The sequence below is a fragment of the Balaenoptera borealis genome, assembly GCF_965194805.1.
Source record: "Balaenoptera borealis genome assembly, chromosome: 16".
Lineage (NCBI taxonomy): Eukaryota > Metazoa > Chordata > Mammalia > Artiodactyla > Balaenopteridae > Balaenoptera > Balaenoptera borealis.
In genome coordinates, this window is record NC_138872.1 from 49,393,597 (window position 1) to 49,409,137 (window position 15,541).

Sequence of the window (15,541 nt, forward strand, 5' to 3'; positions counted from 1 at the left end):
GCATCTATGTCCTCATCATCTGTATGTGTGTACATCTACACTGCATCTACATTATCTACCTCATCTGTAGCTACACCTACAGCATCTTCATCTCCACCTACACCTACACCTACCTCTACATCACCTACATTTATATCTACATCACCTACACCTACATCTACATTATCTGTATCCACAGCTACATCATTTACATCTGTGTCACCTACACATACACATATCTACATTATCTATAGCTACACCTACATCTTTATCACCTAAATCTACACCTACACCTATACGTCATCTATACCTAAGTCACCTGTATCTACATCATCACATACATGCACATCTACAACGATGTCTCCATTATTTATAGCCACACCTGCACCTACATCTATGGCTACATCAATGTCTGTATCTGTAGGTATTCAGAGAACGGACTGAGGCCAGCCCCCTCCTATACGGACTCTGATTCTCTATTAAGTTGAGGTTCTTCAATTCAGTCTTGCTGATTTTGGGGGGTTTAGATTGAGTTAAAAGAGAAGCACCCAGACACAGGAGCACTTCCTTCCCTCTCGCTGGGGCTCTGTCTTGGCTGTGAGTGCCTAATGTGTGGGAGGAAAAGCAAGACTTTCTTTTGTTTTCTCTAGTTCTGGTCAACGTATTGTGCTGAACTCTATATTTATGTCACAGTGAATGCTTCATGCACACATATACAAAAATAAGTCTTGAACGGGTATTTAAACGTCCTTGTGAAAATTTTTGTTTTGGAGGCAGGGCTTCATCAAAAGGTAACTGGATACCCCTTTTGTTGGTTTATATATAACTCTTAATTTTGATATAATTTCAAATTGATAGAAATGTTGCAGGCACAGAACAAGGAAATTCCGAATCCTCTTAGATTCACCAGCTATTTATGTTTTGTCTCAATTGCTTTATCTTTCCGCTGTCTCTGATTATATATAACTATTTTTTTAAAAAACCAGTTGGATATACTATACCCTGGTTGCCCTAAATACTTCAGCCTGGGCTGGCCAATCTCTTATTTAAAAAATACTCCAGAACAAAAGAATTACAATTTTTTTTATAAGTGTGTTTCACAGCTTTGACTTGAGCTCAAAGAGATGATTATTCCTTTCCGTTGTCCTCCAGTGTGTAGATGTGTTTGTGGTTCATGAGCAGTTGGATCTGGAGAAAGCCTTTTTCATTTTTGCTGGACATTAGAGCATCCCTCTTGCCTGCCCCCCCCCCATCTGTTTGGCTCAGTGAATTAAAGCTGGAGACCACCCTCTTTCTGGTTCTTTTTGCCAGGCTGAGCTCCGCCTTCACTGAAACTCCGATCACCCTGTACACCGTGAGCCACGGAGCCTCCTTCAGCCCTCGACACGGTGGGAAAGGTGAGTCCCCAACCCTGGCTTCTGTGACTTTCTGTCCTGGGAAAAAGAAAAAATCAAGCGGCTTTCTCCCTAAACTTAGCATTCATACTCCCCGTCCGTCTGGAAACTCAGTGCTTTTATGTGAGGTCCCTTCTCTCCCTCACTGATGTCCTCCAACAGGTGCTGAGTGACTGAGTCAAAAAGTTTACAAGGAGAAAATCAGATGGGGGTTAGGCCACCTCAGGAAGGCCGTCCGTGAACACGAGGCATTTAACTGGGGAGAAAAAATGCAGCTCAACATTTACTTTGGCAAGAAGTGAATACTGAATTGTATGTCTTCATCGCCCCGCCCCCGCCAGTGAAATGAACTCTTTTATGCAGAGGTGCTTGATCTAGTGTCAGGAGCAGAGTAGATGCTCAATTTTTGCTCAGTTCTCTCTCCCATTCAAAACTGAGCAGAAATAGCTTGGTGGGCAAGCGCAGCTTCTGCCTTCAACGTTTGGTCCTTTGGGGATGGTTTCACGCGCCTGTGAGATGTCAGCTCACAGCTCAGTCTCCCCAGTCCTGAAGGAACAGAACAGTGCCTGGGAGAAGAGAAGCCTGTGCTTATAGTGCCTTCAAATCCAGGGGTCTCAGAAAGCTCAGAGGGCTTTGCAGAGATGTGGTCCCAGAGTCAGAACGTTGCTGCCAGGGGTCCCCAGACACCCAGGGCCAGCTCCAGGGGCGGGTGGCTGTGTTCAGGATGCTGGGCTTGATGCTGTGTGGTCGCTGTCTGGACGTTCTTCACAGTTTTGATTAGCGGGCCCTGAAATTCGGCAGCTGGTCCTGCCAGTAAGCCCTTCTCCACACCTGCTCCCAGCCACCTGCTTTGTCGTGTCCCCCCTGCGTCCCCCCCCCATCATGGCCTCACGGCCTGCTCACTCTGCTGTGTCGCTGAGGGTCAGCCCCACGGGAGGCCCTTGCTCTGTGCAACTGAGCCCTCTGATTAACGAAGGGAGGGAGGGGCTGGAGAAGACTTCGGGATGAAAAAGTTAAAAAAAAATCACTGTGAGCAAAACTGGAAAGCCTCCTGGATGAGGCAGGGTGAGATTTTGTGTTAAACTTTCAGTTCTTCCTCTTCGCTGATCTGAGGAAATGCATATGGCCTCGGGCACGGGGGATTCCTGTTCTGAGTCTGAGAGCATCACTGCCTCTTGCTGCCCAGGAGGAAGGGGGTGCTGAGCAAGGGGTGGCTGTGTTCACCTGGCCTGGGCTGCGAGCGGGACAAGGGAGCTACTCCCCACGGCCAAGGCCATTCCGAGCCCGTCAGAGGCCCAGGCAGCCCTGCGTTGCTCCTTTGGGGAAGCCTGAGGCGAGGGTGCCCTGTGGACTGGGTTTCCGCTGTCTGCTGTGTGGATCCCAGTGTCCCCTGTGAACTCGGGGGGCAGGGGGCTGGGTGGGCACTGAAGCCCTGCTCCCACAGAGTGTTACTGCAGGAGGATCGCGGATCTCAGTCCGTTGTACCCGGTGTGATGGGAACTGTGGGCGCCTCCCTCCCCTCTGCAAGCCCAGAGGGGCCGAGTGACTTGTCCAGAGTCACACAGTGGCCAGCAGAGCTGGGTCCTCAATGTGGGCCGTGGATGCTTCAGACCCAGGGATCTTTCCCTGTTGCTTTTGATCATACGTAGGAAACCCCACCCCAGCGCTAGGCAGGGGGCTCCAAGATAATTAGTGTATTTTTCACAAATACATTTTCTTCCTCTTTCATTGGTGATGATACTTGCCTCATTGTCCTTTTTTTTTTTTTTTTCCTAAAAGATCTCACCAGGGCTGTGCAGGATATAACAATAGCAAAACCAAGACAAAAAGGCCTCCCCAAGAACGTTCCAAGGAAAAAGGAGATTATAGCGAAAGACAAAGCAGATGAAAGTCTGGAAGAGGCACCACTGAGAGGTCCTGAAGACCCGAAGCCAGGGCAGATGGTACTTAAAGAAGAGGGTGAATCTAAGCTTGAATCAGGGGATGGAGAAGCAAGTCCCCCGACCGTGGACGGGGCTCCGGAGGATGTCCCAGACGGAGGGAAGATAAGCAAAGCCTTTGAAAAACTAGGCAAGAAGGTCAAGGAGAGGGTGAAAGGTCCCAAAGAACCCGAGCCCCCCGCTGACCTGTACACCAAGGGGCGGTATGTGCTGGTCTCCGGAGATGCCAATTTCGTGGACCCAGGCTTCTGTTCCTTGTCCGTCCCCGCCAAAGGGGGCGTGGTGGTTACCAAGGGGGACGACTCTGTGCGTCCTGACAGCCACGTGGAGCCCTCTCCCCAGCAGCCGGAGCCCCCTCTGGAGGACGGAGAGGGGCCTCCCCAGGGGACAGAAGATGGTCTGGAGGACGGAGAGGGGCCTCCCGAGGGAAAAGAAGATGGTCTGGAGGACGGAGAGGGGCCTCCCGAGGGGAAAGAAGATGGTCTGGAGGACGGAGAGGGGCCTCCCGAGGGAAAAGAAGATGGACACCCCCCTACCCCGCCCACTGCAGACAAGGGGGATGAGATGAATGCCGAAGAACTGAAGGGCCCCCAGGGGAAACAGGATGGCCAGAAGGAGGAGGAGGGGGCCGGAGAGCCCTGTCCCGCAGTCACGCCTGGTCCAGAGGGGCCGTCTACACCCCAGTCTCAAGAGCCTCAGGTCACTCAGGGTGAGTCCGACGGGCCTGGAGCTCGGAGAAGCAGCCTGCCGGCGAGAAGCCCTCCCAGGACGCTGGCCTATGAGAAGGTAGAGGTGATGGAATCCGTTGAGAAGTTTTCCACCGACAGCATCCAGACATACGAAGAGACTGCTGTGATCGTGGAGACTGTGATCGAGAAGACGAAGGCAGACAAGAAGAAGCTGGAGGAGAAGTGCTCTTCCAGTGCCTAGACTCGAGGGGAGAAAGTGCCTTTGGGCCACTGTTGGGAAGTGCTTGGCTATTTTAGGACGAACCATACAAGACTGAGGGTTCTTGTTTGGATTAGACCATAGTTGGCCTGTCTGGCTTGCCAGTGAAGCCTTAATTAAAGCGTTTTCTTTGCTTGCACATCCTTTTTCTAATTAACAGGGGCTTTGGGCTTCGAGGTGGGTTAGCCTCGCTCAGGACAGGGGTGCTCTGTTAACAGCCACCAAGCCGTGCTCGTTTAGGAAAGAGACGAGCCCTTCGTATGGGTCATTGAGAGACTCGTTAGAGGCTCAGAGTCTGGATTTCACACAGAAACGTGTTAGATGATGGATTGGCTGGTTTTCTCTGCATTTCAAGCACAAACATTTGATCACATGAGGAGTGTTTTGTTAGAAGTAAAACAATTAAAGGTGTCTGTTTTGGTTTGGGTTCCCCCAGAAGCTGATCTTGCAGCAAGGATTTGATGTAGTTTCTGGGGGATGTGGTCTCAGGAATTGCCAGGAGAGCAGGGAGATGGCGGTAGGGAGATGGGCTACCAGATGGGTCAGTCCTGTGGGCGGCTGGCGCTTGGCCCCCACCCCCGGGGGTTCTGGGAGATGGGGTAGAACATGCGCCCCAGAGTTACCCTGCCCGAGGGTGAGGGAGCTGGGGTATTGACCCACCAACGCCGGTCAGTCAGAAGGGAGCGCTGCTCCCAGGGCGTTGACTTTGGGGACCAGGAAAGCCCTCAGACGAGAAGTACAGGTGCAGGCGTTTGGACGTCAGGCATGGAAATACATGGAAATGGTAAGGGTCACGGGATGTAAGTAGGGGACCATTGCCACCTGCCACAGAGTATGTGCTGAATGTCCTTTTGTCTGAGTCACTTAGAATTTGTCACTCAGAGATTGCAATCCTGGGTCAGGTTTCAGAAAGCAAAATCAAACGTCATCACGTAGTTCCTCGTTTAGCGGTTAGTTAATTAACTAGTCCAACATTTATTGAACATATTCTGTGTGCCAGACAGTGTGGCATGCTGGTAAGGGGAGAGTTTTCAAGTTTATTAATGATCTCAGTTACCGTAATATACTATACCATACTACACATTTGTGCATGTTCTCCTGTGCACACACATGCAGTCAGGTATTTACAGTGTCACATCCTAGGAAATAGTAATTACTTGAAGCCAGAATCTTTACAAAAATTTTTATGTTGCCTGTAGATATCTCTTTTTTTCTACTAACAGTCCAAAAATAATTTTTTTACTTATCCAATTAAGAAATTACTCCTTCCCCATGTAGATGCTCCAAAATACATTAAGCGCAGTGAATAAACGTGCTGAAATGGATTATTGCATTTGCCTAAACAAAAGTACCTGGCGAGACAACTACACATTATTAGAGAAAATTGATGGTGTCATAAATTACATGCTATTATTTCTTTGTTAGAAATAATACAAAGAGTACTAAATGGAGTCTCCTTTCCTATCTGTTTAGAGCTTTAAAAAATCTTTCTCTGAATTCATTTGAGGTTTCGATCTCAAGAAAGAAATATGCCTTTGTTGTTCTTTCCAAAAGATGAGTGGAGAACCGGATCCATGGCACATTTTTGAGGTACATATCATTTAAAAGCTTAAGAGAGAATAATGGAAACCATTAGTGGAGCACAGAATGTGCTAGGAATTTGGACCAGTGTGTATATTATAGTCAATAACAGCCATTGCAAACCTTTTCTTTTCCCCATTAAGACTTTTTATTTTTTTGGACCATGTGTTCCGTTAATATTCCTATTTTAAAAGGCGGTGGTTATCTTTTTGGAAAGAAAGGTCATTTTTATATTTTATTCAATCGATGATCAAGAATGGATTGGGGGGCTGTTCTGTGCCACGCGTGGCTCTGGGGAGACAGCAGGGAACATCGAACGTGCTTCTGCTCTCAAAGTCACGACTTTCTGGCGGGAGAGGAAGGAATTGCACAAGCAGGCAGATAACTAAATAGGAGAAAACCACCTAGAGACAATACTACAGGGAGAGTTGCTACAGTGCCAGGGGTCTCCTTTGAGTTGGATGGTCAAGCGAGGACCCCATGGATGAGATGACGTGTGATCTGATGACAAGATAGGCCCATCACGTGCAGATCGGAGAGAAGAGCATTCCCGGCAGTGGGAACTGCCAGTGCAAAGGTCCTGGGGCAGGAATGGACTGGCCTGTTCAAGCAGGGGAAATAAAGGGGACTGGGGGGGACGATGGAAAGAGGTGGGGAGGATGGAAGGAGGGGAGGTTGAGGCGGGAGGCAGGGGCCAGGTGAGCAGCATTTCCGGGAGGCTCACCTCAGCCTGAAAGCCGGGCTCGCAGTGTGAGATGCAGGGCTGCCTGCAGCGGACACCTTGGCGTCTAGTCAGGCTCTTTGTCCGGACCCCGCTCCCCCCACCCCAGAGCCCCACTTGCTCATTTCCTTGGCACTCCTCTCCACTTTTCCTTCTTGGTTCTGTTTTTCCCAGGAGAGCTGCAGAATGGGTTCATTTCCTGGCTTTTCCTCTCCCTGAGGTCTCTGAAAACAAGCAAGTTTTTATAAAAAGTAAACCGGGGGGCTCAGAGCAGGCCTCCCAGTGGCATCAAAGACAAGAGAACGCCGGAGCTTTGCCACGTGCCGAGGTCCCAATTTCCTGGTGCCCCAAGTGCTGGTCCTAACTGCTATATCAGGGGTCCTGGCCTCTTCCCCGACTCAGCCTCAAGCCCAGGACCGAGACTCTCCCAAGCCGCCTTCCCCCATAAAGAAGCTGTGACCCAGCCCCTGAGCCCCCCATTCTCCAAGCGTCTGAGTCGGTGACCAGTAACTGCTGTCGTATCAGCCGCCCTGGTGCTGATCCCCCAGACCCTCCAACCCTTGCTGCTCTGGCTCAGGCCCACGCCCCAGGCAAGCACGGCAGGCACGTGTGACTCTGCCCCTCAGGGGCTCCTGTGGCCCCAGGAGTGAGCTCGGTCCACAATTGGGCAGGTGGGCAGTGCAGGGCCTCCCGTAAGCGGCACTCATCCAAGACCCGGGGCCCAGGTGCATGAAGGCCCCAGCGCTCGCGCTTCTCTGTTGGGATAACTCCAAGGCATGTCGTACACAGTCCCCAGAGGGTGTCAGCACCAGATGCCCATGGAGAAGCCCACTCATCTATGTGCCCTGAGTGGGACTCCTCCCTTCCGTGTCCCACTGTCCTGCTTCCCTACATAAAGATGCTTCCTTTCAAGTCAATGACTTGACCTCGACTCCTTGTGTCAGAGCCAGCTTCTGGGAGGAAACAACCTAAGACGGCCGGTGGGCGTCTTCCCAGCCACCTCTCCCACTGCTCAGGAGGCCCTCAGCCCTGATTTTGTCTTGAGGAGCTGCTTCTCCCACACAGGTTACAGCCCTGATGGGACCATCAAGACATCCTGCCTCCCTCTGCCTGCGGGTGGGCAAGTGTCCAAACCAGACCCGTTGTTGGGATAGGAGACCTGAGTCTAGCGAAGCCGAGACTGAATGTGCTGGAGCTGCCCCGTGATGGGGGAGTTCTGACGTGGTGCCACCGCTTCCCGCTGTGCGTCCCTGTGCCCAGGCTTGCTGCAATCCCTGTCCCTTTCCCAGGCTGGTTTGGGCCGGCTCTTCAGGCTTCCCTTACAGTTCTGAGAGCTACGCTGCATGCTTCGGACATGCTGCTTGTTTGTTTTCACTAGTCAGAATTGGTTTCTGTTGCTTGCAACCCCAGAGATCGCAAAGATAACTGCTAGTGAAGGAGGTTTGGTATCAAGGGGCAACTCGTGGAAGTTTGGATTAGGTTGGGTTGCCCCCGAAGCAGACCCTAAACAAGGTCTCAGGTGCAGGTGGTTTATCAGAGCAGTGATCACAGGAGCTCAGCGTGCCATTGGTAAGCACCAGTCTCAGCTCCAAGCCGGCCTTTCTACACTCCAGTGCTGGGGCTGGAAGCTGCGGCCCCGTTCTTGCTCTGCCAGCATCTCCCTGGTAGGAGAAGAGGGAAAGGCTGGAGGAGGGAGAAGGGCCCTGCTCCTTGTTTGTTCTCATCTCCTGGCAGCGCTACTTCACCCTGGCAGCGGCAGCTCCTTCCCAGAGCAGCTGAAGCCAGTTCTCAGTTTTTCCAACATTTGCGGAAGCAGCCTCGCTACAGTCTCCTCGGGGGTCTGGGTCTTCCAGGGCGGGCCTGCCTGCCAGGGGCACTCTCGCTCCACCTCTGGGCAGGCGGGGAAGTTGGGTGGGCGGTGCCCCCTCCCCGGGACCCCAACACCATCCGACAAGCCGCCTTCACCTTCACGCAGGTGTTAGACTCCTTGGTCCATGCGGTGCTTTAATGTTCTCTTTTGCTTTTCTAATTAAGAAGGCATTACGTCTTTATACTCAGTTTTAGTGTTTTATATTCAGTTCTCTCTGTTAACATCACCAGTGGGGTTTCTGTCCCCTGACTGGTGAAGGAGAGGGAGTGAGACTGGAAAGAGAGATGCCTGCACAGGCACCCACGGGGAAGAGACCAGGTGGAACATCTTCAAATTGTCCTGACAGGAGGTGAGGAAGCTGGGGTATCTGTGGACCAGCTCCCACCCTTCCTCAGGCGAGGGCGGCTATGGGGTGCTGATTCCCTGGCCCTTCTGCTCGTGGTACACGAGGACTTGTGTGCAGCCAGAGAACATCCCTGGCAGAGAGAACATCCTTGGCATGTATAGAAACTGTCTACAGGTGACCTCTGGGGCCACCCAAGGAGATAGATACAGGACAGAGGTTGGCAAACGTTTTCTATAAAGGATTAAAGGCTGTACAGCCTCTGTTATAACTACACAACTCCATCGTATCAGCATGAAAACAGCCACAGACAACACAAAAGCAAATAGGCATGATTGCTTCCAATAAAACTGTATTTACAAAACAGGCAGTGGGCTGGATCAGGTCCTTGGGCTGTAGTTTGCTGATCCTTGCTGTAGGGCAGGCACCAGCAAGGTCTAATACAAAATCCAATTTGCATATCAGAGGACACATCTTACCTGGCATCGCTGCTTGTTTTTCCCTTCCCTTTTCATGTTGGAAAATTCCATTTAGGTCTCTCCTTGACTTGAAACTTATATTTTGAGAAAGGATCTTCAAGCAACCACCATAATCAAGTTTATCCTAAAACGGTTGTATCCCAGGTTTGTAGATGGGATGTTGCTGGTGAGAGAAGTCACCTCAAAACTCACACGGCATTTAGCACATTGATGATGAAGAACATTATTCAAGCCCCATGATTAGTGCAAATGCTCGACTCCCATCTCTCATGCTTGGATAAAAGCAAATAAATGCCACAAAAAAGCCACGCTGACTTATGTTTTATTCAGAGACATGGGGTTTTTGAGTTGAGATGGGTATTCTATCTATCAGGAGATTACATCCCTGGTCAATAACTCACCTGTCACACCTGCCCCTTCACCTGTGTACTTGTGACCAGGAGTTACCTGGTGGCTTACCTGTCACCTGTGGCCAGTGGCTCCAAGACATGGGGTCAAAAGAGAAAAATATAGGTTGCAGCCTCTGCCTTCCATCCAGCTTGGAGTAGACCAAGGGCATCCTCTTGGGTGCAGGGGAACATCTTTCAGGGCACTGTGATGTGGGACCCCTCCCTGCTGGGAAGGTGAGGGTGGGGTGGCCTGAAGCCTCCATGGTAGGAAATGGTGACAGTTCACATTATAACTAAGGAATTCCCAGCCTCAGTTGGCTGTTTGTGCATCTGAAACTCTGTGGGCTGAGATTTCTAACTGCCCCCATCCTACCCCACACAGTGCAGGGCTGAATATTAGGAATTTAGCAATGCAGAGTCTGCGTCTCCTGGCCCGGGCACATTTCTCATGGTCAAGTTCATTCTATCCCCAGGTTCACAGTGAGTCTCCTCTAAGTCCTGAGAGAAAAATGAAGCTGGCAGGCTGGCTTGGAGAATTTGCCTCGGGTCAGATTTTGATTCCTGGCACCTTATAAACTCAAAACCAAATTCAACCAATGTTTTTTAAACCCAAGGAAAGGGACAATTAAATGCACAAGAGATTAGTGGACCAGCTCAAGTACGAGTTTATTAATTTGCAAAGCAAAGACGGAGCCTCCTTTCCTAGAGCTCCAGGGGCCGGCCACCCCCTCTCCTGGTGTCAATGTCCTTGGGAAGCTGATGAAGGCATCAGGAGGCTGTGTGTGGGCTTAGAACCCCCCCTGGCAGGCGGATGGGGTTTCAGGGTGCTCGTCTGGGGATGGCTTCTCTGTGCACTGGTCTCTGTCCTCAACAGACTTGAGCTCTTCAGAGGATGGAATCCCCCTTTATACCGGCGTCGTGTTTCCCTACGCTGAGCACCGCCAGATACTGTTCCTGACTTCCGTCCCCCACTCTCCATTTCCTAAGCTCCCACGTGCTGAGTGCCGGCCCCCCTTTCCCCACAGCTTGTTCCTTCTTTGGAGACAGGGAACCACCTGGCAGCTGCAACCAACCCCCTTCACTGGCGCAGGACACATCCTGTGCTCATGTTACTTCAAACTCCCAGTGTTTTTCAAACCTCTTCTTCTCTCCCACAACTAGTGCCTCTAATCTTGGCATTCTGATTTTTAGAAATTTCTATCAAATTAGACTCTACCTCCAAAAACTGACTCTGGCTATGCGTTCACCAATTCTCTTAATGCATTCAGCATTTTTCTCTCTAAATATGAAATGCTTGGCTATGTTTCCTAAAGGTTTTGTAGTGTGTGGTTTTCATGTGATGACTCCAACCAGTGAAGGCATTGATCCCGTGAAAACCACTCATTAATTTGTAAGTGACAATAAAAATGACACATAGTAGTAACTCTATAAGAATGATCAGTTTTTTAACTTAATCTTTGGGAAATCATTCTTTGAACTTAAGTATTGAAAAGAAGCCTTCAGTCTGTCACAAGATCAGACTGGACTTTACACCTTTCAGTATGTGTTTTCAGCCTTTGGCTCTCTTAAGATTTTACAGTAGTGTATCACAGGATAAAACTGAAAATTGTTTTTACAATGAACTATGATAAATATATTTGTATTTTATTAATAACTATCAAGATTTGCTAGAACTGCATGTGGTCTCATGGGTAGAGCTGGTTTGTGATACTCTTCATGGTACCGTCCTGTGAGGAGAGGCTGCCATGTGAATCAGTACCTAAGAATATGTTTTTTCTTTTTTGAAAGAGATCAGTTCTTTTAAATAAACTCCTCCACAAGTCACAGGATTTGCAAAGTTGGTAAAGTACCATTTTCCATTTCACCTGGAAGCATGCTTAATTTTGTGACTACTAAATACAGTTCTGGATCAGGAAAGTTATAGCAAAATAAGTACCCTCTTGACACTGAACAGACACTGAAGTCAAGCTGTGGTGTTGATGCAGGGGTATGCTTTCATTACATAGTTTATGTTATAAATACATCCCCAGTTACTCTTCCCTTACATTTTCCACTCAGTTTACTTTCTTTACATAAGAATATGTTTTAAAGTGGCATCAAGTTCTCTCTGTGGTAGAGACCCCAGTGCTCACCAAGTATCCCACTAGTTGTCCTATAATCTCTCACTTGCTTCCCGTGTAGGCAGGGTCATTGACCAGTACTGGCCAGTGCACGGTAGGTCAAGTGACATGTGTGTCTCCTTCAGAGTGAACAAATCTTCATGGGTTCTTTTCTCCTGCCTGCCGACTGTCGCAGCCTCATGTTGTGATGATAAACCTAAGGTTGAAGGTTGAAGCAGCTTGAATCCCTGGGTCACTGAATGGAGATCTGTGGCCTTGGGGAGTCACCCAGATCGTCCGTGAAATTTGTGTAAATCATAAATAAACCTTTGTTGTGTTAAACCTCTGAGATCTGGGGGCTGTTCATTACTGCAGTATAACTTAGTCTAGCCTGGTGAATATATTCTAGAATAGTGTTTCTGAAAGATCTTTGACTGTGACCCCAGTAAGAAATGTATTTTACATTGTGAGCCAATACACACACTCAGACACACATACACACACACATTTCTGAAAAAAAAATCTCAGGAAACAATAGTTATCATTAATATGCATGATGTATTCTATTCTATTCCAAAAGGCTGGTTTTAACTCCCTAAATTTATTTTACAACTACTAATGGGGTGTAACCTGAGTTTGAAAAATGCTGCTATAGATCATAATTTGGGTATGATTTATTTGCTAATTATAAATCTTTCATGAATATTTATGAAAGCAAGTTTTTTAGATCTCTCTTTGGCAACTTTTAATTATCTGCTCCCAGAATGGATGGAAGTGTTTTTATGTAATACATATCACATCCCACGTAATTTCTGGAAGGTAATGTTTTATTGTTGAATCTCCTAATTTACATCATGTACTTTTAAATTTACTTATAAAATTTTGTCACAGGGAATAACAATGTTAACTTGATTAATTATTATCCACTTATTTTCATTTTTAAAATAAATGACTATAAATAACTATCTCTTGCATTAGAATCAGGATGTCATAAAAACCTCACTAGGTAGACATATTTTAGTGTTAATACTGGTGTAAAACATGAAATAGAGGCCAAATATTTTTAAATAGCACTATATATATTTTTATGTACTGTATACTCATATCAAAACTTGCCATTTCTATTAAGAAGCTGATAAGTTACTCTCTAATTTCACAAATTATACCATAACTGTGAAAATATGGACAACTATTTTATATCTGTGCTGCTATATAAGACACTTAATGTTTATACAGAGAGGTGCAAGATTACAGAGGTGAAGTAATGGGAGTTGACGAACATTTCACCTGAATTTCTACCAGCCTTTTTCTTCAGCCAGAATCATCTTGATACCCTCTGAATATTCTTTTAGAGATGAATGTGGTGTCTGTTTCTTCAATAAATACACATACACACATTTTATGTATATGTGTGTATATACAGTTATACAAGTGTATATAAAGATATATACACATATATACACACGTGTATATAGTCTACATATGTATATATATTTCTGTGTGCACTTATACACACATGCACACATAACGTCCTTTGGTTTATTTTCAGACTGTTAATGTGAAATGAAATTTTGATGATTTCCATTTATTTTTTCTTTAAGTCTAAACTGGTTTAAAAAGACCTTTGCAACATGTAATAAATTTCTTTTAAAAATCATAAATAGTATTACATTGTAAAGCATTCTATAGAGAAGGTCATATGGTGTTAGAGAAGACAGAAATTCATGCCAACGTGGGGGGAAAAAGAAAGAAAATGGGTTTTCCAGACTTTTCCCTTCAAGTTGCCACCTTCAGGGGATGGAACCTCCTGCTCTTGTGTTGCTGGCTTTAAGGAAAGGAACTCCAGGCTGAGCTACCCGCTCCCATGGGAAGAGAGAAGTGTGGACAGAAGTGGTTGATCAGTTCTTTGGAATCAAATCAAACTAACACATCGTTTCGTGGGAGCGGGTGGGCATTGGGATTGGTGATGAGGAGCCAATCCTCGAATAGGAAAACAAAGTGACAGCTGCTCAGAAAGCATTTCTATTTGGTGATGAGATGGGGTCTCTGGGGGTTGACTGGGGAAGAGGGTGTGTCACCTTTGGATTACATGTAAACCCCCCTCCTGACAGCTTAGCTGCCGAGATGGTAACTGAATGCTTCCGTACAGAGGGCTCCTCCTGCTTCCTTCAGGCCTCAGGTCACCGGGGGAATGAGCTGGCTTTTCCCCTCTTCAGCAGAAGGGACTCCATACAAAGGGAGGGTCCATGTGAGATGGCTGGCCCCCTCGCCCTTCACACACCTCTTCTGGAACAGAGGCCGTTTCCCCAACTCATCGGAGAAATCACAACATGCAGAAGGTGTTTCCCTCTAGTCATGCGCTTTGGAAATCAAAGCCCAAGCGGAAAGCTCTCGAAAACACTCGGCTTACCTCTCACTTCCATCAGATTAGGAAGCCCCAGAGTGACTGCAGAAAAGGAACATTCCTGTGTTAAAAACCACTAAGCTACTCTTTCCCAGAAGTGTTGCCATCCTGCCTTGCCTTTCTTCTTTCGGATAGCTATGGGAGGAACCCCAGAAAATTGGGGCTGGGATGAAGGCTACACACACAGAGTAATTTGGGCATCTCTAGCAGAGTTTACCATCACTCAGAGCAGCAGCTGGTAAAGGGCAGCCGGGCTACTGAGATTTTACACGTATCACGCCGGCCGAGTGAGACTAGCCACGACGTGGGCGTTGGTGGTAAGATTTCCAACCTTCATGCTTTCTGACTCTCTCTTCCCCATCTGGTAATTAGGGCACCTTTCAATTCACGCCACCTTCATTTACGTCCCTGAAAAATCTTGCTAAAAGTCAAAACATCTTTCCCCAAAGGATTTACAGCATCTGTGCTTTAAGAGACTCAGAGCTCACCTCTGTCATAATCTTGGATTCTCCTTTTAAGTAACAGGTCCTCAGCTGAGACCGTGAATAAACGTCCTTGGAGTCACCGTGCCTGGCTTTTTAAATGCATTCTCTTCTATGAAAGAAACCGAGGGGAAAGCTGTCCCAGGTTTGTTGGCAAGATATCACCTATCTGAATGACAGAAATAAAGAACTTCGAGTCACAAATAGGACAGAGGTGTTGGTGGGAACACTGTATTTGGGGCACAGAATAAAAAAGGTGGCTTCCATGGTAATGAAAATGATCACTGACAGTGAGCGAAGCTTCGGAGCAAGAAGTTGGACTCGCTTGTGTGGGGGGGAGGTTCGCTGCTAGGTGCCCGGCGGGGGCGGCGGGCTGGCGCTGGGGAGAGGGTGCCGAGGGGCTAGTTCTCGCCCAGGATGCTCTTCAGGCTTCTCTCCACCGCTTCGTCCAGCTCTTCCTCCAGCTCCTCCTTCTTGGACATGGCCAGCTTGGACTGGTAATCCCGCACCACCTGGTCGATGTACGGGGCGCTCTGTGTACCATGCAGCATCAGCGTCCACTCCTTCAGCACCCCCTTCTGGGGCGCGCTCCCCATGAAGCCCAGCTCCAGGGTCCAGGTCCCCCGGGCGTCTTCCCCCCAGGTGTGGGTGGTCATGAAAGGCCACTTGTCGAAGCCCACCTTGGCGTCGTCGTCCCGCGGCCGCCGGCTCAGCAGGATGGACTTGGTGCCCATGGGGGACGTCATGTTGATGTTCAGGTCCCCTCGCCTGGTCACGTTGACCGTGACGACAGCTTGCACGTGCTCCAGGTAGCGGACGAAGTTCTCCTTCCCCTCGCAGGCGGCGGTGGTGAGCGTCAGCACCAGCTTGCCGGTGGGCGGTATTTTCCTGAGGGCAGAGGGGAGGAGACCG

At 48.4% G+C, this 15,541-nt stretch overlaps 2 protein-coding genes across 9 annotated transcripts in view; one reads left to right on the forward strand and one right to left on the reverse strand.

Annotated features, from left to right (window-relative positions):
* Window positions 1-4,400, forward strand: part of BFSP1 (beaded filament structural protein 1) — a gene marked incomplete at its 5' end in the record, with an annotated part of 66,872 nt that extends 62,472 nt beyond the window's left edge. For all 8 annotated transcript variants that reach the window (XM_082361516.1, XM_082361513.1, XM_082361517.1 and 5 more), the window contains 2 exons: window positions 1,291-1,376; window positions 3,153-4,400. In XM_082361516.1, coding sequence (XP_082217642.1) covers window positions 1,291-1,376; window positions 3,153-4,243 — 1,177 coding nt within the window. In that variant the 3' untranslated portion in view covers window positions 4,244-4,400. The remainder of the gene's footprint in view (window positions 1-1,290; window positions 1,377-3,152) is intronic.
* A 7,493-nt stretch (window positions 4,401-11,893) lies between these two features.
* The window catches only part of PCSK2 (proprotein convertase subtilisin/kexin type 2), a 216,948-nt gene continuing 213,300 nt past the window's right edge, over window positions 11,894-15,541 (reverse strand). The window contains exon 12 of the mRNA XM_082361545.1: window positions 11,894-15,517. Coding sequence (XP_082217671.1) covers window positions 15,031-15,517 — 487 coding nt within the window. The 3' untranslated portion in view covers window positions 11,894-15,030. The remainder of the gene's footprint in view (window positions 15,518-15,541) is intronic.